The sequence below is a fragment of the Pholcus phalangioides genome, unplaced genomic scaffold (assembly GCF_987345545.1).
Source record: "Pholcus phalangioides strain wild (caught in Gottingen) unplaced genomic scaffold, Ppha-v1.0 ptg000007l_1, whole genome shotgun sequence".
In the NCBI taxonomy this organism is placed as follows: Eukaryota; Metazoa; Arthropoda; class Arachnida; order Araneae; family Pholcidae; genus Pholcus; species Pholcus phalangioides.
The window spans coordinates 11,380,666-11,407,022 of record NW_028301600.1 but is presented as its reverse complement, the minus strand read 5'-3'; the positions used below and the strand labels follow the sequence as shown (position 1 = coordinate 11,407,022).

Sequence of the window (26,357 nt, the reverse complement as noted above, 5' to 3'; positions counted from 1 at the left end):
CACTTTCGTGGCTTAATCCCGTAAAGCTTACTTCTAGACCAAATAGTATCTACTTTTGAAACTCGATTAGTCCTGCATTTAAAAAGAACATAAAAACCTTCATTGCTGTATGCTGGTGGGCTTTGCTGTAGGATAAATTCCTCTTAAGCAGGGGTACACAACCTCCAGCCCGCGGCCAAATGCAGAACACCAAGGAGTTCCATCCGGACTGCGAAAGTTGTTCCGGTAAGAAAGATACCTAGGCTTGCCATATTTCTTTCATAAAAATACAACAAATCGTCAAAAAAGTAATGTTGTCAATTACAGCCGAAAACATTTTCCAAGGCAAGTTAAGTTGTCGATTAGAGCCAAAAAATGGTCAAAGGCACGTTAAGTTGTCGATTGCAGCCATGCAGCCAAAAGAAATATCAAAAGTGAGTAATGTGTTCCCAATTTCAGTCAAAATAACTGTCGAAGGCAAGTAAGTATCGCTATCAATTGCTAAAAAATCGACGATCGCAGAAAATGATGGGTAGTGCAAGTCAAATTGTGATTGAAGAGTAAAAGTGGAAGTAACTGTAAGTGCCAAAGGGATCCATATTAGGAATTCGCAAAAGAGAAACAAAAAAAACCTGTTTTTGCGGTCAATAGGGATGTTCACATTTGCAACCGCTTTACACACTCTTTGGAGCACTTAGAGAAGTACCAGGTACTTTTCACATTAGCAACATCATAAGCAGGATCGTAGAGTGCCTTCCTGGTACCCAGAGGCAAACTTCTTCTTGGACCCCCCCCCCCCCAGAAAGGTTATTATTATGCAAAATAAGTGTACATTTTTGTGTGCCCCCCCATTCGGTTCAGTGTACCGGTTGTCCCAGCCTAGCGATGGGCCTGATAATAAAGTATTACTGATTTTACACTTTAAAGTGAAAAATGGTGTTTAAATTTTCTTTTTTTCAGAACTTGCAGAATGCGCGTGCGTGTGTGTGTGACAAATATGTAAGATGGATATATTTACATGAATATAATTGATTATTGTGATAATATATCTATAGATAACTTCAGGGGATGATGAAAAGATTTATTGGTACTATCGGTATGAACTAATAGAGAGACTTCTAAGTTTCAATTTTTGTCTATTGAAAAACCTGTTGATGTAAAGTAAATTTGTTGGAAATTTTATTATGATAAAAGGAAGCGTCAGTTTTGAATCGTTAGCAACAAATCCAGGTTGTACTTTCGTAGGAAATTGTTGACCTGAAAACATTTTTAACACACGTAACAGCTTACCTTCCGGAGTCGTAAATACAGCACTGTCATGTTGAGAAGTTAGAGTATTGCATGCTACTTACTGTACTGCAAAGGCGTATCAAGAAGCTTTAAACGACAACAATTTTTGTCCCCATTTTTGTTATGGTCAATTATCTTATAAATACAAAGGTTTTCAACAGCTGGCTGATGCATAGCCAAGAAAATAATGCAACTGCCCTTGCGGGGAACCGAATCCACGTACTGTCACTTACCGGGTGAGTATCCGCATGAAAATTTTCAACAGCTGGCTGATGTGAGGATGAATTTTAGGAAAGAAAGAAAATGCAATCGCCCTTGCGGGGAACAAAACCAACGTCCTATCACTTGCCAGATGAGTGCCCTAGAGCCTAGACCATTAGACTCTAAAGGCAGCGACCATTAATCTTTCCTTAGTGCTCGTCTTGCCCGTAAAAAGGCAGTTGAATTTTCTTTTCTTTCCTAAAATTCATCTCGGCATCAGTCAGCTGTTGAAAACCTTCGTATGGATAGCGGAGAGTGATTTTTTTTTTCATTAGCATTGGTTTATGTGAATTGCCTACTCGCCTCCACGAATCTGACTTATTTTTGTCTTTGCTTAATTAATTAATGAATTTTTTGATATTATGTTTATGGGCATCTTTTTCTCAGCCACCTCGTTGGGCATTTTGCCTGTTTGGCGTTGTATTTGTATTTGTACATTGTATGTGTAAAATGAATGCTGGGCATTAATCTGTCACGCGGGAGACCGGGGTTAGATTCCCCGCCGGGGAGACCATTTTATCTCCTCTGTAGCTTAGTGGTCAGAACACTCGTCCGGCAATCGAGGGACCCGGGTTCGACTGCCGGTAGAGGCAGAGATGAGTTTTTTAGGAGGGACAGAGCCTGGGTCGTGACTGGTCTGTCGGGCATTAATCCCTGGTGTTTTTTTTTTTTTGTATTCAACTGTGTTATTGTGCAAATAAATCTATCTATTTATCTACCTTCGGATATCTTGTAAATGTTTGGTTTTTTTTTCGATTTTTTTCGGCTTATTCTTAATTTTCAAAGTAACTACAGAATGATCTCATTTTTTGATGGTATCTTAATTTTTTTTCACTTTCAGTTTTTTAATACCTGTTATATATATATATATATATGCAATTATTTTTTATATTATTCAATTCTCTTTGAGCTTTTTTGTGTAGTGACAAAGTTATATATAATTTACGTTAAAATACTGAAATCTCTCCAAATCGAGCTTCTAATTCCAAAAATTGAAAAATACTAATTTTTTTGTATCTATTCATACAACACAGGTCTACAAAACAATACTTTTGAAAGCTTTTTTAGTTTTGATATAACTGATTTTCGTATTTTATGGGCTGATTCCAAAATGGCAATCCATTGTTTTTATCACGTTAGGTTTTTTCACAAAACATTTTCATATTTTAAGGGAAATAATTCAAACCAAAATATTTTAGAATTTTTATTTCATCACCTCATAAATACATACTTCGATTTTATATCCTAGCTCTGTCATTATAACGATAGGCCCTAAAATCAATGAAATATCCTTGGCAACGATTTACTATATTTATTCATAACGTATAGTTTCAATGCGATTTGTATGCTGCTTATGTATTCCATTGAAATTTGATTTTCGCTTTACCTCAAAAAAATAGAGCCCATTTGACAAAATCAGTGCCAGATTCGGAATCAGCACCCTAAAATCACCATTAAATTCACTGGAATGTCTGAAAATGATTTACTATATACGTTTATAATGCACAGTTTCAATGTGGTTTGTATGCTACCAATGCATTACTATTGAAATTTATTTTTCAATTTATCTCAAAAACTAAACGTGATGGAACGCTACATACACATTTACTTTGTTTGCAAAATAAACGCTCATCGACTTCAAGAAAACGAAAATCAATGATAACGAAGAGACGTAAAACAGAATTTTACCTATACTATACATTAAAGGCTTATGAGAAATTATTTTTACATCGGTCTTAGTTTAAAACTTTTTAAGCAGTTATTTAACGGTTATTTCAACAGATTACAAGAACATGCTGGGGGTACGTTCAATCAGAATTGAATTTTATGTGTGTGTATGTATATATATATATATATATATACGCTACAAGGGTCTCAAAAACAAGTATCACGGCAACTTTGCAACTTTTAATTAGATACAGTAAAAGCCACTTTAATCTGTTAATGTATTTTTCTTCAAAAAATTAATCAATTACGAAATTCTTCGGTCTCTAATGCAAATTCCTTTTTATATCTTACCGTGAAATCTTCGAACAACATCTTGTTTTTCAAGTTACATCTTTACTTTGAATTCAAGAAGTAAAAAATTGATACTTCAAGGAAAATCTCCATTTTCAAAAGATTTTATGTTTGACTTTACTTATTCCATGCTTTCGGGTTTTTTTTCTTCAATATGATTTCGTGTGTAAAATATGATTTGAATATCTTTCCTTAAAAAACAGAACTCGGAAGTTAAAACATGATGATAACACTTCAAACAAGAAACTATTGGTAAAGTCTAGTTTATAGCTGGATTCGAAATGGAAAATGTTTTGAAAAATAAGATTTTTCAATTATATTTTATGTCAGCTGAAATTGAAGAATTTATTGATATTATCTTGATTATTACGGTGTATTAAATTTTTCATCAGTTTCTCGCAATTATCCTTTTTGACATTTTTACCAGTAGGCATGTGTTTTTGACGTTTGTATGATTATACTTTTTCTTTTCATGATATGTACCAATATCGAATAATTTAAAATTGTTTTTGCACGAATGTTCAAAAAAAATTCAGACAAAAAAAATGTTAATACAATGTTATAATAAATGCAATAAAACGCAAGATACTTTTCTACGAAAATTTAAAATAGATATTGAAATTTTCCTGTAAAATAATGCAGCTGTGAAATAAATATTTCATTCATTTATTTACAATAACCCCAGAAGGCATGAAATGAACTAAACTGGAAAAGTAATAATAAAGTAAAAATGAATGAAAAATATAAATAATCAGAAATAAAATAGTCGGAATGGGAGAACACTTTGCATACGAAGCCAAGTCGAAATCCTCAATAGCGGAAGCAAATCTTGCGTAGGAAACGCATGCAAGTTTTGATGGCAGACTGTTCCATATTCTCGCCATACGGCATCTGTATCCGTGGAAAAGCAATCTCTTCTGGTCATTGGTATTCTTATTTGGAAGCGACGCCTCCGTAGGTTAACTCGTCTATCCATGATCTGGAAGAAAGGTTGTCCGATGGTAGACAGACTATTTAGTGGACTAGTTTGTAGCACATCTTCAGATCTGCATCGAGTCTACTCCATTCCAGTGAGCTCAAACCCAGAAATTGAAGCTTCTCGCAATAAGACCAGTCACTCTATTCGTTTTGTAAAGGACCTCTGTGGCTTTTCGAGGAGCTTTATGTCCTTGATTTTGTAAGGGCTCCATACTTGAGCACAGAACTCCAGGGTCGGGCGGACATACACACAGAAAGTACCTGACAACGTATGCGCATCATGCTTGCGGTATGCCGTACATAACATCTATGAAATTCTGTTAGCTTTGCAGACTATGCCATGATAATGATCAATAAAATTCCGGATGCGGCTCATTGCAATACCTAAATCTACGCATGTATCTAATTGCTGTAACGCTTCATTACCTAGTTGATAATATTCAGGATCGGTGCGTTTGCCTAAATGCATTTATCCGCTTTTTGATGTTGAAATAGGGAGTTTATACTGACAACTCCACTAGAAAAGTTGTTGGCATGCAATTCTTAGATCCTGAGGGTTTTTACTGGAGAGAATAACTTCACGTCATCAGCGAACTGTGAGGGATGGGTGACAGCCTGAGTGATATCGTAAGTATACAAAGTAAATGAGATCGGGTCTAACAACGATCCCTCGACGATGTCGTTAGGCAACTGGCAATCTCTGGACATGATGCTCGCTAGTCAAACCTGATGAACCCGCTCTGATAGCAGTACATGAATTATCCTCACAATTTTATCAGAAACACCCATGCCAGCTAGCTTCCTCAGTAGTAACAATCTGTGTACTTTATCAAATGCCTTTTGGAAATGTACGTAAATTACACGAATCTCTTGTCCTGAATCGATAGCGTTCGCCCATATATCACGGCAAATCAACTGCTCCACTAACAAAGAGCGGTCAGGAATGAGGCCAAACTGGCCTGAGGGGATTAGGCCCATCTTAACGGAAAATACAAGTAACTCATTCACGATGCATCTCTCGAAAATTTTGCAAGAATAAATCTGTTAACGATAATTATTCGGTCCGGCCTTGGAGCCTTCATTCTTATAAATTGGAACTAATAACTGCAGTTTTACAAGAGCGTGGAATATATCCGTAGTCATAGAAGGATATGAAGATGGAGCTAAGAGACGTGGAGATATCGGGCCTGAAAGACGTTTGTACACACAACTGGGTATTCCGTCAGGATCCGGAGATAATCGACTAGGAAGAAAAACAATAATAGCTTTTTTATCGTCTGAATGTTGAACGTATAATGAAAGATCGGATGATCATTCATAGGGCCATGATTACAGTGGTAAGTACAACAACTGAAGTTATGTGAACAAGAAAAAATGTCCGCAAAAACGTTGGATTTCTCATAATCTTCCGTTATCGTGGTACCATTCACAGATAGCGTTGGAATATCCCAGGACACACGAAGTCTGCGGCGCTCATCTCTGTGGAAAAGTTACAATCTTGATTTTTACAGAGGTTGAAGAGATGTGTAAACTCTTTCTCCTGGATGTAATTTGCATAATTTCTAGCCATAGCCTTGTATTTTTCTTTAACGGTTTGACTAGGTCTAGACCTATATTGGCGCCAAACATGCAATTTCCTATTGTTTAGTATTCGCAAAATCTTGTCTTTTTTGTTGAATCTCATTTACCGGGGAAGATTTTCACGAGACCGCAGGAATAGACCTGGCAGAGCTTCCGCAGCTAAGATAGTTCCAGCTATTAGTTGGTTTTGAAGATATTTTACACTAGTTGATAATAATGGATAATCTGCACTGTAATAGTTTAGTGTATCTAATTCTGCTGTAATATGCAATGACAAGTGTATCGGCATGTGCGGTGGATTATCACTGTTGCAGAAGGATGGAAGTGCATATACGTCGTGGACCATTGAAAAATCGGTAGCAATATCTAAGAAGTTTTCCCCCTTTCGTAGGAAAATCGACCAACTAAACAATGCCTAGTTTTGCTGAGATTGACTCCAGTTCAGATGAAAATCTCCCGTTTATCCAATCAATTCCCAGCATTTTAAGATCTCCCGTTTATCCAATCAATTCCCAGCATTTTAAAATCTCCCGTTTATCCCTAATCAATTCCCCGCATTTTAAAATCTCCTACCAAAATCACCGGAAAGCACACAAAGCAATAATGCATGAGTTCTCGCCAAAACTCATACCAATGATCTAAATTACGTGTTTTGTTTGGTGTAGTAAATATTTGTTTGGTGGAACATATGCCGTGATAAGCCTGCACTTCCTATTTCCGCTTTTTATATCCACCGATATTATCTCAACATCTTGATTTTCATCATGCACGTTCACCAGATTAAATTTCAGGCTGCTACGAGTGATAATGCATACTCCTCCTTCCACAGTAGTTGCTTTGTCGTATCGGAAAATACCGTATCCTGGTAGACATATAAAGGAAGACGAAACTGACTGATGTAACCAAATCTCTGTTATACAGAGACTGTCGACCTCGTATGACTGAACGCAGCAATGGCAATCGTCAAGTTTTTCTCAATACTTCTTGGGCTCATGAATATACCTGTATTTCTTGATTTAGAATCAGATGTGTGTTCATTTGTTGAAAACATTTACGATGGCCCTTGGCCGTATAGTCATTGCCGATCAAAGGTGGCCTTCTGACGGGTGCTTCCGTTGCCGCTGTGGTGGTCGAGTGGTTATAGTGACGGTCTCGCGATGCGAGGATCCGGGTTCGAACCCCACAGCGGTGGTCGGCTGAAGTTGGTTTTCTGTGGTTCCCAACTTCAAGGCGCAAATGCGAGCCGATCTCCCCGTTAAAAAGTCTCGCCACAGAGAGCAACAGTCCTACAACGATAAATCATTCAATCATAACACTTCACTCATAGTTAGAAAAACTAGTGGCAGATGGCAGCACTACACATAACAAGCATTACAGAGAAACAACAAAACTTCACGTCAGGTTTCACTACACGTACACGCACATTCCCGTATGTACCGATTCGTTAGGGGGTTCCGGGGGGGGTGTGGGCGGGCCGCATGTGTGGTGTAGTAGTAGTAGGTGGGGCCTCCAAAAAATGGCTCGGGGATCCATGATGTTCTTAAGTCAGCCACCTCGTTGGGCAATGTGGCGTTGTATTTGTATTTGTATAGTACAATCTCCAGCTGAATCCTCCAGAAGGTATCTGGAATGCCAAAATAAACTCTTGGATGTGTATACCAAATGGCCAATGGAACGGATCACTCAATGAATTTCAATTACTATCAACAGTGGTTAATATAGAAGATGCATAGTTGTTTGTGTTCCCTGTATTCAGCTTTACACAGACGTACTCGAGTTGGGTATTCTGCAGTATGCGACGTACGTTCGAGATAGATGCTTCTGGAGCAAGTTCCTGTCAACCTTCATCCACTGCTGGATGAAGGTCTCCTCCAAATTTTTCCATTCTGCTCTGTCTGGTGCTTTAGCCATCCAGTTGACTTCTGTCACTTTCCTGATCTTGTCAATCCATCTTGGGTGGGGACGCCTTCTCGGACGTTTAACACCACGGCGGTACCACTCTAGAATACTTGTGGTCCATCTGTTGTCCTGTCTTCTTGCAATATGTCCAGCCCATTTTCATTTCAAACGTTTGACTCTTTCCATGATATCATATACCTTTGTGTGGTTCCTTATCCAAGTGATTCGTTTTCTGTCTTTTCTTGTGATGCCTAGAATACATCTTTCCATGCTCCTTTGTGTTATCTGTAGCCTTTGTATCGTCTTGCTTGTGAATGTCCATGTTTCAGCTCCATAAGTCAGTGCTGGTAGCACACACTGGTTAAAAACTTTTCTTTTCAGACATACTGGCATGTGACTCTTCAGAATTACGCAGTTTTTGCCAAAAGTGCTCCATCCAATCCTGATTCTTCCTTCTATTTATTTCATTAATGATTCCGTTGTCCATGGTAATTTCTTGTCCCAGGTATACATAGCTTTCTACTTCTTCTATCTCTGCGTTGTTGAGCAAGAGTGTCCTCTTCAACGCAAAGGGGTAGAACATGACCTTAGTCTCTTGCAGATTCATTTTCAAGCCCACCTGAATACGTGCCTTCACCAGTTCTTGTATCATTTCTTCTGGTTCGTCTGGATTACTGCTGATAACAACAATGTCGTCTGCAAAACGCTATTAATAGGTACTATACTTTCTCTCTCGACCGCAATCTAATCCGGGTTCATGCACAACTTCGGACTCGCAACACACACACAAGGCAACATTCATTTTATTTATATCTGGTGATAGTAAGTGCACTCGAAGTCTACATATCATTTGAAACTTGGTACCAAGGATCCACTGTAAAGCATGTCGACGGATCGGTGTGAGTGCTTTTCCGCAGGGCTGGAGTAGTTTCACTTCATAGAATTGATATGACCATGACCAAAACACAATTAATAAAAACATTTTGTGTGACCATATACTTTCTTTTGCCTAAGCCAAAACGTGTCGTAGCTGCTTTTCGACACATTTCAGATTTAGTCTAAAAGTGGATGAAGAGCAAAACGCTTCATCATATGGTCATCGCAGTCTTCTGACCTCAATTTCATGAACTATTAAGGGTGAAACTTAACTGCCGATGCAAGGAGTGAAGAAATATCAAATTCTGATGAAAACTTCCAATTATCCCGCAGGAATGTAATTTTTTATGCCCTTATTATTATACTTACGTAGGTGCTAGCGATTTATGTTACAACTTCAATAGATTGGTTTAGTTAGAAACGAGAATATAATTATGTATATATATATGGATCTTTATGTGACAGTACGAAGTATCTCTATATCCTATAAATGTTTCCTAAATACGGGTGCCATGTTTTCTGGGCATTCGTCGGAATCAAAGTTCACATTCGTAAAATGAAATGGTCGTGGTATACAATTAATTATTCTTAACAAATAACAGGCTACAGAGCCTCGGCTCGTTCAACCCTTTTCACTTTCAGTGTAGTTCTGCTCCATTCCTTCAATTAAAGATTCATGAAACGAGTTTCCGGAGTTGTTAAGACTCTCGTTGAATATAAGATACTTACTTCCCACGAAACCTGCATCGAAGATCTCTCACAGTTTCGGGTGGTTGAGCTAACAAGCTGCTAATCACAGGCGAATTTAAGTAAATTAGCATACGTATGAAGCGTAATAACAAGGGTATTGCATACTTTGTGAAAGTTGACCGAAATGTATATCTTTCCCAAGAGAATTTCATGATTTATTGTGGATATATATATATATTTTCTGGAATGATATAAATGATCGAGATAATATAATGCGCACAAATAATGACTTTTCGTGGGTGAATTTTCCTTTCAGACGCTGGAATAGAACAATATAGCACATTTGGTAAAAAAAATTTTGCTGTTGGAATGAATATTTGAAAACTGCATTTTTGTACTTTGGAATTTTTTGAGCACAAAAATTATGAAATGAAAAAATTTGATTGTTTTAATTTTAATGGCCTACATATTTAAAACGTGAACGTAGAGTAAGTAAGGAGAGTTCTAAAATATTCACAAGATTATGTTTTCAAAAAAGTTGGTTGAATTTATCGAACTAATTTGTATTGACTAATTATTTTTCTACTAAAATTAGAACTCAAATTATTCATACAATTTTTACTTCGAGCTAATTTTATTAACCCATTATTTACCATTGCCCCTTTTTTGGGACGCTTGTTATCATTTCTATTTAAACAGTGGAACTTTTAATTTTGATTGTTCTACCTAAATTTTGGATTCTGGCTGCTATAAAATGTTACAAACTAAATAAAAATATTAAAAAAAAATTAATAAATAACAAAAAATTAATCAATAATTTTAATTATTAATTTATAATTACTTATATAGAGCTCTTGGGTCACTGTTATAGATATTTGCATCTATTTTCTCCCCCCCCCCCCTTATTTTGTGTGTCAATAAATTTAATAATAATTTAAAAATTAATGTTTCTAATTTAATTAAACTTTTTCCCAAACATATTTCCCTTCATATTTCATTCATGTTATCACACAAAATGGTTTTTTTTTTGTTCTGTTGTTTTTAAAAAAGTTAAATAATAGAGTTTCGGCACATAATGGATTAATATTGATCAGCTATTTTTCATGTATGAATTGATCGAAGTGCTATTTTGTTAGTATATTTTTTATACTTAAAATATAGAAAATTCCGAGCGGAAATTTATATTTAATCTTTTTTCTTATACCATTCTCACATTTCTTATAAGTCTTTCGAAAAAAAGACATTTTCAAATAAATACGAAGGATATCTGATGGAACACAAGTCAAACATTTTCACATACTCGATGGAATCCGTATCGGGAATTCAACCTCCCTCGAAACATTCTCTTGATTCCTATCTGAAACTCCTACACCATTGAATAGGTGAAGAAATAAATGTTTCACATATAAGAATTCTTCAACGGATATGCTTTCTAACAGAATTCTACGCGCTCTTGGTATCATAAGGAAGAAGCTTTCCGGTTTCTCGAAAACTATAAAAATTTCAATTTTATCGTCTAGTCCTACCACAAAGCGTATGGACGGGCACTATCCTTCGTTTCCTCAGTTGGCTGTTAAAATGCGAAGAGAAATCATTTGCTGTTTATGCAGCAGCTGAAGGAGGAGAAGAAGAAGCTTTTATGTACATCTCAGCTTACGCATAATCATATATAGTTGCACTGTCGTTTCAGCAACAATGGCCAAGAACACCGCCCATGAGAGGAAGGTAGGTGGTGTTCTATTCTTTATCTTATTCCGTAGCATTTACAGGACTGCTGTGTTTTTCTCGTACTTTTACCTCCCTGCTGGCAGAAGATATTTGAACGCTGACCGCAAAGAAGTGTTTTATGAGATGCTTTAGTATGAAGAAAGCGAAATGTTTGCTCTTCCGCTTCCACGGCCTAGACTTCTACAGCCACGGGAATTCCCAAGAACAATGGGAGGAGGATATGTTTTTGTCAAAGAAAAAGAACTCTGATGTCTTTTATGTGCGACGATAAATATTTTTACGTCGCCGTTGAGTGCGAGCTTGAGTGACGAGACAGTTCTTGTCTTTGGTGTTAGGGTTATTTCTTTGAAGGGGATATTACATTACTTTATGGGGATATGAGCGTCTAGTTAGTCCGCGATTTTATTCATGATAGGTACTGATGCCATTCCGCTTATATACGTGCGTTTATGGAAATCGTTCGAAATCTTGCGACAACATCATTTTATGTGTGTATTATTGAAAAAAAAATGTAGCACTTGAACATTTTTCGAATGTGACTAGAAATAATACAATGCCGCAGCAAGAAAAATGACCAACGAGGTGACAGAGAAAAAGATGCCCATAACAAATATAGATATCACATATTTCTAAAATACAGCAACCCAATAACTATCAAATCAGTAACCGTCGTTCCGTTTCAAAGCATAAATAAAGCCAAATAAGAGCATTGAACAACCGGACACGCCCCGCTTCACATCTCAGAGAAATATCGAAGCGTTCCCGAAAGATGGGTGTATCCGGAAATTCATTAATTTATGTGAAAATAACAACGTTATTTCAAATACAATAAGAAATGTGGAATAATAATCGTAATTGTACATCGTCCACAGTTGATCAGTCCGTATAATCGTACCATTTTCCTTGATGATAATCGCACAATAATCTCGTCTTGTATATGATAGAATCTGGAACTGAATTTATCTGATCTCTATAGAATATATATACCAATCTCATTGCATAAGTAATCACGCTGAAATAAGCTATAACGTGTCATCCATACATGGCCACCGCCTCCATTTCTTTCACTCCCGCCAATAGTCGATAAAACAGCTTACGCTTGTTTTCTTGGGCGTAGATTATATTCTTTATCTGGTGTCGGTGAAACAGCCGGTCTTCTAGGCCGTAAATTGTACTTTTTATTAGGTATCCATGCTCCACTCTTGTTGGATCACTAGACGGGTACTTTGAGCGTGAATGCCGTCTACTTGTCTCTACAGCTCGCGTCATATTGTGGAGTAGATGTAGATTACGGTCCAGGAATTGAATCAACTTCTGCAAACGTCGAAAGTTCAGAAGGCCGTCTAGAATTCTTATCTTCCAATCCAGCATTCTGGACTCGGGCAGTTGGCCAAAGGGAAATTCTTCTACTGTATGCCAAATAAATACAGTAGAACCTCGTTATAACGTAATAACGCGATAAAATTTAAATTCGACCAATCAAGTTATATGTATTAATTTCAGAATTTTTATTACATTAAGCGTAATCGCTGACTCATTCTCACGGAAGTATATTTTGAAATCATAATTTCTTTTATAGATAAGATAATTCATGTTAAATTTGGCAGTGCCACCATCAGCCATCCACTTCGCTCATTTGGTTCGAAAAATAGATGGCAGCACTATAACAAACATCACAAAAATCAAACTTTCGTTCAGGTTCACAACACATAAACGCACATTTCAGCATGTAATAATTCATTAGAAGTTCCGCAGAGGAATATGGATGAAGTGCATGTGTGGTTTAGTAGTAATGGTAGTCATCCCAACCACATTGCGTGTGAGCTCAGAAAATCATTGAAGTACAAGCTCGAACACATGTCGAATGACCTCGTCTTAGTAAATCGTAGGAACACAAAAACTCCTTTTATCCCCTTCTTTCCAGAGGGGTACGCATAGGGGTGCTCAGAGGGACCGTGCCCCGCCCCCAAACAGACCAAAATTAGAAGAAAAAATTAATATTTCGGTGAAAAATGTTAAATATCTCTCTCTCTCAAATGAAAATATCCTTTATATGCTTTTTTTTAACCAATTTCTCTGTTAATTTAAATTATTTTGAAAAAGTGATAATTCCAAAATTCTCGAAAATTTTTGTGGTCCTTCGAAAGGTTGATCCTGCGTACTCCCTTGGCTCTCTCTCCTTCTTCTTGACTCATCATCATCACCATAATGAAATGTCTCTTAGGGGAGATAATATCCAGTTAATACGTTAAATAGTCAAGGCATTAAATCTAAATTTTATCTAAACCGGTGATTCCCAACGTGCGGCTCACGCTCCACAAGGGGGCAATTTGATTTTTCAGGGAGTCAATTCGAGAATGAGTTTTTCTATTAAGGCTTGTGAGTGGAGCTTTTCAGAACTTCTATCATTTTTATATCAGTTCAAAAAAATTTTTGGACAATTTCTTGGGGACTTCTTTGTTTTATTTTTCTCTTTCGGTGTTTTCTTTGGGAGGAGTTTGACCAAAGTTTCTCAACATAGTGTTTCACGGACAATTTGTGCCACTAAGATGAAGGCCACAGACCCCTTTAAAAAATAATATCCTGTATATACAAATGTAAAAAAAATGAGTAAAAAATATGTTTTTGAGGCTTTTTCTCAACAGTAGTTTCGTTTACATTGAGGTGGACATTATCGTGCAGGTGACGGCAAGCAAGGAGAAAAACGACTTTTCTCAAAAGACCATGATCTTCTAGCGCTTCGGCTGAAGACGCTGTGGAATCTGCATCGGTGTTGTGAATGATGTGTCGATGGCATTGATAATCAACGGTCTTCCAAGGAGGTCGTTGTGTCTTCTTGCTTGCCGTCAAATGCGCCTGATGATGTCCACCGCAGTAGTGGACGAAACGTCTGCTTATAAAAGCCTCAAAAATGTCATAACATGGCATAAAAAGTATGGCTACTCTTATAAACTCCCACCGCGAAAGCCTACCTATTCTATTCCATGAGTTAGACATAATTGTTTTGTCATCCAAGTTCACAGAACCTCCTGAAGTCTCGCCAAGGACACCGGTTAAGAACCACTGCTTTTTCAACTAAGTGAATGACCTTTTTGGCTCATTAAACGTAAATAGGAGTTTACTTTTTGAATAACAAGAATGACAAGTAACGGGGGAAAGAGAAAGCCCTGGGGAGGGGAGTAACTGTTCTCCAATTCCAAAATTCGATCGAAAAATTAATGATACAAAGCAAAAAAAATTGTTTCTTTATTATGTAAAAAACCTAACTTTGTTATAGAAGTTTCACGGAGGAGTACCCTACTGACAAAAGCTCTAGTTACGAGTATATTGTGGGGGCATCAGTATTTCAGAGATGCTTTGGTGAGACATGGCCTAAAAAAGGTTGGGAATCACTGATCTAAGCTATATATCGTCATCTAATACATCATGAAATCTATCGTTGTGTAACTTTTTATACCACGTCATGTCATGATATGTATATGAATAATATATATTTCACCAGTAAGAAAAAATATATATATTCTATATTTCTTTTAAGAAAAATTAAGATCATATAGAAATATGCGAGAAACTAACTGACCTTTCCGATAAGTTCACCAACCATGCCATTCCATCCAACAGGGGAGTTGGAATCAAGTCCTCCATAATTTGAGTCATTAACCAGCTTCAAAACGTAGCTAAACTGTAGATACTTGGCAATAAGATCAGCCAAGTCTTTGCAATAGCCTTCGTATCTTTCGTTTCCTTCAAGAATCTGTCCTGGTTCCGTCTTCTTTCTCATTAAATAAGGTTCCTCCTGGTAACGAAAGAGTAAATCTAGCCGTTTCCATTGATTACTCTCGCAATAGCGTTGCAATAGAAAGGATAAATAATGAGTGTTTTATCGACTCTGGCCGACTTAATTATTTCTCAAACGAAACTAGATTAGAAATGAGTAAAAAGTCATTTTTAATCTTCTTTTTGGAATAGTCATACTTTTTTGTTTTGATGATTTCATGGATTATTCCAAGATTGCTTACAGTTACATCAATCTTAATAAATTTTCACATGGTAACTTTAACTCTCAAGTTTGTGATAAAAAGGGTTCACGATGAAAGATATACTACAGTCACCGCCGCTTATTAGAATCACGAACAATGTTATCATTCAGGTATTGTTATCACTTTTGCAAGGAACGGACTGATATCGTAACATCCCTGCCACCAGATGACGCTCAGCAATTTAAATTATTGCAAAAATAACTCCTTTTTACACCGTTATGACGATATCTCTGCACACCTGCGAAAACAATCGACGGAACAACAATGATGAGGATATATTGTGCCACAAGCGGTACTTCGGTAAGACGAATTATGGCTTTGGTTGTGGCTTTATAACATGGGGAAAAATCGTTTATAGTTATCGGGACTTTAGATAATATTAAGAAGTCACCAAATAATAAGGCAAACATACGAACAAGTGAGAAAACAATCGCATATTTGCGTTATTCGTTGGAGACTTCTTAATATTCTTGGGCAAAGTTTATCCCTTCTTCCACTTTTTGGATAATGTTATCTTTTTTTTTCCGTCAAAAGTTTTTTTTCGCGCATTCTGAAGCTATAACGAAACTTATTTTTTTTCTGAAAGCTATTGTTATCACACTGCAAGACTGTGCAGGAGGCTAGAATGTGTTTCCCCCTCCCCTTGTTAACAAAAATTTCATTATTCAGTGTCGCAATCAGTCTGTAAGTATTCGCTGTGATCCATGTACGCGAGGAGCTGCTTTTGCAATTGCCTTCCTATCCTGAAGGAAAAAAGGAAAATGTATGAGGAAAAAAACCCTTTCCTTCAGTAAACCAAATTCAAATTTATTTTTCCAAGACACTTTCTCAATAGATCTATGAAACATATTGTACATTTCAAAAAAATATCGTAATTCGTAATATACAGTACATTAGACAATTCCATTCTAATACCTCACAATCGCTGGATAACGAAAACACAAGATTGTAACACAAAGGAAAAGAACGTCACGTTTGCGAACAAAATTTAAAGGGGAAAAAAATTAACCATCGAACATTTTGCAACCAATTATGAGGGAAAGAAAAACAGTTGTCTCGTTTCACCAATACCCATTTACCATACGTCTTGTTTGACCAAACGGGATATATGTTCACCGTATTTTCAAACTTTTTCGGATATAATTATCTTTCGATTATTGTTATCATAAACCCGAGTCCTAATGAAATCACATTAAGCGGCGCTGACTGTATATATTACTTTATTTAAATGGCCAGAATTGCAAAACATAATACATCAGAATACTATAGCATGCACAGTTCAAAGGAAAGGGGGAAGTCATGAATAAAACGTTTTACCTTCGTCCGCTGAAAATAATGATTTGTAATAAAAGCTACAAAAAAATAACTATAACATTTTTCCGGCCCATCTTACTAATGCAGAGACCAAAAAATGCAAGAGTAGAAAACTTTAACTGCAAGGTAAAGCTACAAATTTTTATTCTACGCAAGCACTTGTACGTTGAGAAATATTTTCCGGTGGAAAAAGTAAGTAGCATGTGCTTCTGCGGTGGTAGCTTATTCACACTTGATTTAGAATTTCCTGGCCCTGAATCGAAGGTTCGATGATTCACTTCTTCATGAGCCATTAGTGCTCGTCCCGTTTTTCTTTAGTGCAGTGACTCAAAGACACGTTTTCGATACTTCACTAGGGCAACTCGGATATAACTACAGCTTAACTTTCGTCATATACAGTGCGTTTTTCTGTTTTTACATTCAAAATTTTATTTTTCCATCTTTTTTTTCCTCTCGAAAGTATGAGTATGACATTCCGATCGTGTTTCCAAGAAATGTGAAAGTTCATTCTACCGAAAGGTAATTTCATGGAATACATAAAAGATGTCGTATTTCTACGGGCGTTTTGAAGACAACGATGGGTGCAATCTTGACTGCACATGCCTCAGAATTTGTAGTCTACTTCACGGATACTTGAACTTTAGTACTTTTTCGTGGATTTATTTCACATAAATATTTCTGTTTTCATTTCATCATGATTAAGAAAGTAAACTTACTGTGATTATTAAACCCCCACGTGTTTAAAAAAGAGAAAAAATATATATTATGTTTGATAGAAACTAGAAAAAACAAACGTTATAATGAAATAAAACGAGTTGTTTCTCTTTTGATGAAGATATTGAATATTTTCTTTTAAGAATAAGCTTAGAGTAATCAGAGTTACCACGTAACTTTGCGTGACGACCGTGCGTATGCATGGTATTAAACCAAAAATGTGTGGATCAGCCGGGAAAATTAATGTTTGTGTGTACGAAGCTTGACTTCTGTGAAGAAAATAGATGAAGAATGTTAATTCAGCCGTAAAAGCGGAAAGTCGCAAAAAAAAAAAAACATGTCGTAAGTATAAGAAAGAAAAGCTACAAGTTGGTAATACGCTAAAAGAATTCGGGCAAAAAGAAAATAATTTTTCTAAGAGAAGAACAAACGGAACAAATGACCACAAAAACCGCATTCATATTTGCAGTGTCCTCTAAATATAGACGGGAGCCAAGAAAAGAAAATAAAGGAAATCCTCTTTTTTTACAGTAGAATGGGAATTTATGTCAGCTGTTTGTTTAGAGGTTTCGCAACAATTCCTAATTTTATAGCATTCTCTCCTTATTATTATTATTATTTTTATATTTTGTATCCCGCTAAATAATTCTCACTGGTTCTAGTGTTCATAGAAAATGGAAAGATTATATTAAAATTCAACTTTAAAAAAAAAATCTAGTAATCAAATGTGTTTATTTCAACAAAACGAAGTTAGAAAATTATCGATAAATTGTTGAAGTTTTCACAAAAAACTGGGAGGTTCTTATTGAAGCAGAGCTATTCAGAACCATTCTGAAGAGGTAATTAATGAGAGAAATGACGTCGAATTTGAGTATTATTCATTTCATGGAAATTATCAAAATTTGCCCAGAAACAATCGAATTCACGAAATGAATAATTTTTTCACTTTTATTGATTTTCAGTTTGTCCATTAATTTAAAACGATTCAAAAAAATTCGTTCACTAATTTCGGCGATGATTGTATCGAGGAAATATGGCGTATTACGTAATAAAATTAACAACTCATAAAATTATTAATTACCTGGGAAAAAAATGCTTACCAATATACTTGTAACAATGTACGTCTTGTTCTCAAGTGATGATTGCGGTTGAAGAACTCTCTGGTAAACCGGTGAAGACATGACTAGTCCACTGTGGTCAGACCATTCCGCAATCTGAAGTGAGATACGTTAAAAAGAGAATGAAAGAGTCATTTGAAAACTCTAACATTTGAATTGTCTGTTTTTTCACTTCTGTTTCCGGAGCGCTAGATTAATCAGTTTTAGTTAACCCGGTCCAGTGTACATTTGAATATATATGGCAAATTCTTGGGGGAAACAATTATGCTAATTTTTTCCTCACTTTTTTATACAGTCGAATCCCGTTATAACGAACTGCAAGAGACCGGAGTAATCACTTCGTTATAGCGAAATTTCGTTATAAAGGACTTCCAGGACATTGCTATTGTTGCTTATATTATTATTCCTATAAATAAATTTATCTGGGGAACCAAAAATTTGGGACTGTCTTGGGAATATCTGGGACTTTGATCCAGTTTATCAATTCTCCTGATGATGCCAACCACTAGTGTTGGGGAAACGTTGAGAACAAACTCAAACGGACGACGGTCTTCGAACCCGAAAAAACAATTTTTATCAAATGATGGCCGCGAAAACCTTATCAACTAATCAAAAAAGTGTTCGTTAAAACGAGATTTTCGCTATAACGGTGCTCATTAAAACGAGATTTTCGCTATAATGGTGCTCGTTAAAACGGGATTTGACTGTATATTAGAAAATACATCTTTTACTATCATTTGAATATGAAATAATTTTCTGTGTCATTTTTTAAGAGCTGCTGGAAACTTACGCGCTCAGAGATTTATAAAATCGCACGTAGTTGAGGAAATTGAAAATACAATTCAAGGTAACAACTATTCAACTTTGCTAAGCAAGCCTTTATCTGTTTATAGACTAACTCCTATTGCTGCACTATTGTATAGTAAGTTTCAAATTAACAATTAGTAACATCATACTACAGCAGAGACTCAATGATAAAAATAACAAATTGGCGATTTCTATGCCCCACATCCAATCACAATGCGGTATTTGTGAGACAACCAGAAAGATTCTACTCCAAAATAACAAGACGCGAAATAGGATGCTGTGGTTCAAAATGTGGTAAACTTGCTAGTAACGTCTTAATGACGTTACAGGTGAACTTGGCAACCCGTGTGAAGGTCTTTTATCTCCAGGAGGTGCTGCCCATACGCAGATGAATCTTTCAATAGTTCCGGGAAAGAAATAGACACTGCTCCTATGGTTGGCTCAGTAGATAAACGAGTTTAAATAGGAAATTAGCGAGAACCTCAAGAAAATGTTCCCGCCTGTAAATCAGAGAAATACGTATGTGCATGGGTTTCACAAACCCTTCCCTTTTTCCAAACCGAGCACAACTCCGATCCATCGAATGTCGTTTTCGTATGAACTACCGGATCATGTAGGATCTTTATACAAATGTACTTGTGCGGACTGAATGTGATGCCTTCAGTTACTCCGGCACATTGACAAATCACTTAAGTGTTTAGTGACTGTGGTGTAGTTTCACGACACCCAAGCTGCCTGTGATGCAGTTTCATATCATTCAAGTTACCCACGGCGCAGTTCCAGGTCATTCAAGCGGCACACGGCGCATTTCCACGTGGCTAGAGTGGTCCGCAGCACATTTCCAGATAACCCAATTACCAGCGACATATTTACAGGTCACTTAAGGGACTTGTGGCAAAGTTCCAGAGTAATTGAACACCCTGCGACACATTTATAGAGCACTTGAGTGGTTCGCGACGCGTATTTTAATCAGTGAAGTGGCCCGCGACACATTTGCAGATCACATAAAGAACGCACGAAGTGTTTTTAAACGAATAAAGTGTGCCGCACTCTCCCAAATGTTGAGCCCCTTTGGTCTATATTGTAGTTAATTTAAAATCGATGTGTCAGTTGATAACGCGTCCTACACATAATCTCAATGTGAATCTCGTGTCAGCAAGTCTCTGGCATTGATTGAAGTGAAAGATAATTAATGAAACGAGATTGGTTGCTGCACATCTCCAGTATCATCACCACGCGACAGCTATTCCACAAGTTTCTCTCTCGTAGATGCAACACGTTTAACCGCTGATCCTTAAGATATCCCACAATCGATCCACGTCCTCCGAGCTCGGCATTCAGTCGATACGTTCAATTGTCTTCTCATTCCGCACATTATTAGTCTAATAGTACATTGATAAGGGTCGCCACCGTCAGTTTCCATTAGCACAGGAGGTTCCTGCCAATATCGACTAAGAATATTGCGTTAGCGCGGCACCGAAATTTCTCTTTAAGTTGTTCGAGACACATTCATTGACCAAGTCTTGTTGCGATTAAAATCGATATGATTAACGGCATTGAAATATTTATTACTGAGAGACAATGTTCATTGTACACACACGAACAAGTTTATTGGAGCAAATTTCGTGGTATTTATCAAATTTTTATTGATAAAGAACTTGAGAAAAACGCGATAAAATTTTATTACCAGTCATTGAGGGATTAGTCTTGGAGTTTTTAGCCCTCTATGGTCCCGTGTACACTATGTTTCCAAAGTCTGTGTGTTTTTTGGTGTTTAGACATTTTTTCGAATTTCTAGAACAATACCGGGCGAATGTTTCTTAAATTTCGATCATATATACCCTATATTGTTACTCACCATTTCCAGTGAAAATTTAGTCACGAGTGCTTTCGAGGGGCCGAGAAAAAATTAAATAAGAAAAAAAGTTTTGACCAACCCTGTAGCAGAAAAAGCTGCAAATGTTTTGAAACTTTTAAAAAAATATATATATTTTTAATTTTGTGCAATATTTCTATGCATGCTCGTGAGAATAGCATATATGTTCACGAAAATATGATTTTTTTTTCTATAAAAATTCTTCAATTTTCATCGCATGATGTTTGCTTATAACATAACGTGTTTCTAACCACTTTCTACAAATTTAGAGAAAACGTGACGCTGTGCATGAGAAAGAGAAACACCGTATGGAAATTATTATTCAAGGAGATGTGAGAGTATTTTTAGTAAAGGATTATTAATGCGCATGAACACAAAAATATACATTTAATTTTTCACAATTTAATTGCCTGATATATCATGCAACTTATATGAAATTCCAGCTAAATGTGATGAAAATTCAGAAAGATATATGCGATTTTGTGAACTGTAATTTCGAAACTTTCTGAAAGAATTTTTAAAATTTCTGAATTGTTAAAATTTTTTTAAAAATGGGAATTTTTATAGAAAACGTTTATATTTCCGAGAATATACATGCTAATCTCACGAAAATGCACAAAATTATTACACAAAATCAGTAAAACTCTTTTTAAATTTTCAATTTATTTGCAGCTTTTTCTGATACGGTGTTGATCAAAAACTTTTTTTTTTTAATTTAATTTTTTATCGGTCCCCTAAATACACTCGTGCCTAAATTTTCATTGGAAATAGTGAGTATTAATATAGGGTGTATATGACCGAAATTTAAGAAACATTCGCCCGGTATTGTTCTAGAAATTCGAAAAAATGTCTGAACTACAAAAAGGACAAAGACTTTTGGAAACAGTGTATATTTGAATACACAATGAAATCCCTAGTTACAACAATACTCGATATAACTATAAATCCCTCTACAACGATTTTCTTTTTCAAATCTTGTTTTAAATTGCCTATAGTCTAATGTAAAAATCATGTCGATAGAACGATATCCTTTACTAAGTTTAATCCCTCTGTAACGATATTTTCCAACGCAATTTCAAAGCCGCGTACGCGCTATAACGATATTTTTTTTTATATTCCCCTCAAAATTATCTTGAACATATTTTTAAATCCTTTACCTGATTTGGTATTTTCGAGGTGTTGAACAACATGAATATTTTGCAATCCTCCGGAAGCGTTTATGACGGTGTTGTGTAGTTACATTTTGTGTGGTACACAGAAGTGCTATGCGGTAAACCAATTCACAGTATATGAGAATCAACTAATCAATCGGAATTTCTTGTTGTGAATAAATACTTCTAATGGGTACTAACAACACCAATTGAGAAGAGATACTAACAACATAAATTTGGCGGTGACTGGTGATAATGCTACCTCTCAATATAACAATAGCCTTACTACGACTATATTTTGCTTGACCCACAGAGTATCGTTATAGCGAAGTTTCACTGTACAAGGTGAACACATATGGTCAAAAACCCATTATACTAATTTCTTCTCTTTATTTATTTATTTAATAACCCCTTGGCTGATTTTTTGTCTCATCTTGTATTTTATGTAACAAAATGAAACAATAATGAAGCAATAAAGTCAATTGAAAAAAATATATATTATTATTATTTTATATTTTATTATTTATTTATTTATTTATTTATTTATTTATTTTATTTTATTTTATTTTATTTTATTTTATTTATTTATTTTATTTTATTTATTTATTTTATTTTATTTATTTATTTTATTTTATTTTATTTATTTATTTTATTTTATTTATTTATTTTATTTTATTTATTTATTTTATTTTATTTTTTTGGTATTTTAGAAAGCATATCTTTTAGTTCTACATTCTACTACATTCTACTACATCTTTTAGTCTCTACATTTCAGTACAAAAAACAGCTATATAATTTCATTTCTAATTGGGTTTCATTTCATACCGTGCACCGCCCAGGCTCTATCGATCATTGTCAATTTTAGCCATTGCCCGGATGAGTGGGCTGCGCGGCGTCGTTTTAATTGGGTTGCTGTATTTTAGAAATATATTAAATACAAATTTGTTATGGGCATCTACTCTCAGCCACCTCGTTGGGCATTTTGCCTGCTGTGGCGTCGTATTTGTATTTGTATACAGGGTGTCCTGTAAGTGCTAATGCGGCCTTTATCTCATCAACCGTCTTTCCTACAGGTATGATTCCAATATAAAAAATGCTCAAAAGTCGTTCGAAAATTATCCTGTACACGTTTTAAGAGTGAGAATACAGTGTGTCACGAAATATAAAATCTAAATTTTTATACTATCCCCTTACCTTCTAACTTCCAAATGCAAATAATTTGCCTCGTCATATCTGAGCCCAGCAAAAAAAAATCATGTTTTTAACCACGTGATTCGCAGAGATATTAGAATTCAATAATCGGAGGGAGATTGGGAAAGAACAGCAAAATCTAACGGACAACGCTCCTTTCCGTCATTTTTATGCTGTCCTTCCCCAACTTTTCTCCGGTTTCTGAATCAAAAAATATTTCAGCAAATATTGCACTTAGAAACGTAGAACTTCTTTCGTTGACCTCGGAAGAGACAAGGCAACAACATTTCAATTGGAAGTTAGTGGACAAGGGGATCGTATAAACATTCAGATTTTTTTTTTATTTTGTGACACACTGTATTTTCACTCTCAAAACTGGTACAGAGTAGTTTTTTAACACATTTTCAGCACTCTTTAAATTGAAACCGTACCTCTACGACAAACGATTGATGAGGTAAATGGCGCATTCACATTTCCAGGACACCCTGTATGAGTAAAATACCTTTTCATGTAGAAAGAGACACCATCGTGGATGGTGTGCCATTTCTTGAAAGCTGCTAAAACATGTTCAAAAAGTTATAAAACCACGCCCAATTGCAGGGATTCAAAATAAAATTTAAGGTAAAAACGATTCAACTTCGTTAAGCAAGATTTGATCTGTATACAGATAACATTAAAATCAAGGCAAACTGTATATTTTACCCTTAATTAAATATTTTAGCCGATGAAAAAATCCACTCTGATTAATTAGATTGCTGGGCTGGTTTATTTTTTCAATTAAAAATATACCAACAGAACCAATTTACATCTGTTTATGTAATTTTTTTTTCAATACGTTTTTATGGAAGTGAACCATAGAGGGTTAAGTTAAAAAGTTCTAAACTTGATCAAAATTTCATTTTCTACGATGAATTCTTTGGATGTCTTGATACCCTTTGATTAGGGTTGCTAGATGTTTTGTATTTCAAAGAAATCTTTCACCGTCCTTAACAGCAATTACGTTTGTTTGTCGAGTATTTCAATTTCTGGTGGGGAAATTTTTGATCAAACATCGTATAGTTGTTAGTTTTGCTATCTATGTTCTAACCTGACAAATTTCCGATTGATATGTGCTCCCGGATTTTGATTTTCAACATTATCAACCTTTTGAGCATACATTTTTACGAAAATTATAAATACCAATTTTAATACCCTTCTAAGAACACCTCCGAATCGAATTACTATCTCTCGAAATACGGTAAAACCCTTCTTAACGGACACCCTTCTCAGATGCGGTCAATCCTCTGTTACTGTCAAATTATGATTTTCCCCTGCATAATAAAAATATGCATTACAAACCCCCGATTTACGGCCACCCCTGTTTTACGGACGATTTTTTTTTTCTCACCGATGTCCGCACAAAAGAGAGATTTTGCTTTATTATCAAAATAATCTAAAAAATTTTTCTTCATATACTGTATTTGTTTCAATGTTTTTACTAGAATAAGTATATTGTGTGTGCGCGTGTGTGTATATTTGGGGGGTTATTCTATCTTCAGGGTCAGATTAACCATTAAGCAAAATAAGCACGTGCTTAGGGCATCAGGAGAAAAGGGGCACCACAAAAAATGATACACTACAATACATTTTTTAAAAATGGACAATGTTTTCCTCACCATCAATCGTCCAGTAGGAAATCCTAAAATTTTGAGAGCACTTGATATTGTACAGCTGAAGAAATATTTTTATCGGAAGGTTGATCACAGGGCCGCAACTAAAAGAGGGCAGGAGAGGATCTATTTCAAAGGAGCTGAACCAGCAAGGGCGTCGTGTTTATTCTTTTTACGTTAAAATTTACGGGGCGGATGGATACGCCAAAATACACATAAATATAATAAAATAATAATGTAGGTACACACCCCGAAACGACAGTAAATTTTCGTTTCTAGTTACGGCCCTAAGGTTGACAGAAAAGCATAGGAAACTAAGTTAATATCGATCAAGAGTTCACTTAAATGCTCAGTGTTTCGATTGAGATTTTGTTTTGTTTCCATAAAATAAGCCCGGAGCCGTCTCAACAGCATCATCGCCCCCCCCCCCGATAAAACAATTTTTTCTGGGACCCCCGACCTATCTATATACCTGTCTGCCACACAATTTGCATCCTCACTCTCTCCACAACTTTAACCAGGTCAAATTGTTACGAAGCCTTCCCGGCACTCGAATCTTCCCAGTCGTCAAATCTTCACATCACACACACAGGCCCCAGAAAAAATGATTCTTCTGAACCCCCCCCCCCCACCTAAAAATACCTGCTTACCAATTTGCATACTTATGCTAGAAAATTATAAACAAATCTATTTGTATTAGGGAGGGGGACGTGCGTTCAGGTTAAAAGTAGGGAGGAAGAGCCACCAAAATCACTTAAAGTGCTTAGGGCCTTCGTATGGATTAATCCGGCCCTGTCTATCTTAATCATGGGCCCCCCACAAAGGTGGAGCTAACAGGGCTACAGCCCTGTGGCCCGGGACGATCCTCATCCTTTTTTGTTTTTTCACGGTATAAATTCACTGTAAAGGGGCCCGTCAAAGATCACCGCCTAGGGGCCCTGCTCCATGATGTGTGTGGGGGGGGGGGCATGATCTTAATGTCATGTTAAACAATACAACAAATTTAACACAAGAATTTACTCCTGTATTACAGTACAACCTGCCTTTTGCGGACACCAGTGCAACGAAAAAATTCGTCTGTAAAAATGGGTGACCGTTAATCAGGGGTTTGAAATGCATACTTTTATTATGGAGGGTGAAATTGTAACTTGGCTGTAAAAGAAGGGTGACCGCATCTGAGGGGAGTCCGTTAAGAG

At 36.1% G+C, this 26,357-nt stretch overlaps 1 protein-coding gene across 2 annotated transcripts in view; it reads right to left on the bottom strand.

Annotated features, from left to right (window-relative positions):
- The window catches only part of LOC149084913 (glutamate receptor 1-like), a 274,407-nt gene that overhangs the window by 25,614 nt on the left and 222,436 nt on the right, over nucleotides 1–26,357 (bottom strand). For both annotated transcript variants that reach the window (XM_089232649.1, XM_089232651.1), the window contains exons 8-9: nucleotides 18,470–18,583; nucleotides 14,882–15,097 (exon numbers count right to left, since the gene is read on the bottom strand). In XM_089232649.1, coding sequence (XP_089088775.1) covers nucleotides 14,882–15,097; nucleotides 18,470–18,583 — 330 coding nt within the window. The remainder of the gene's footprint in view (nucleotides 1–14,881; nucleotides 15,098–18,469; nucleotides 18,584–26,357) is intronic.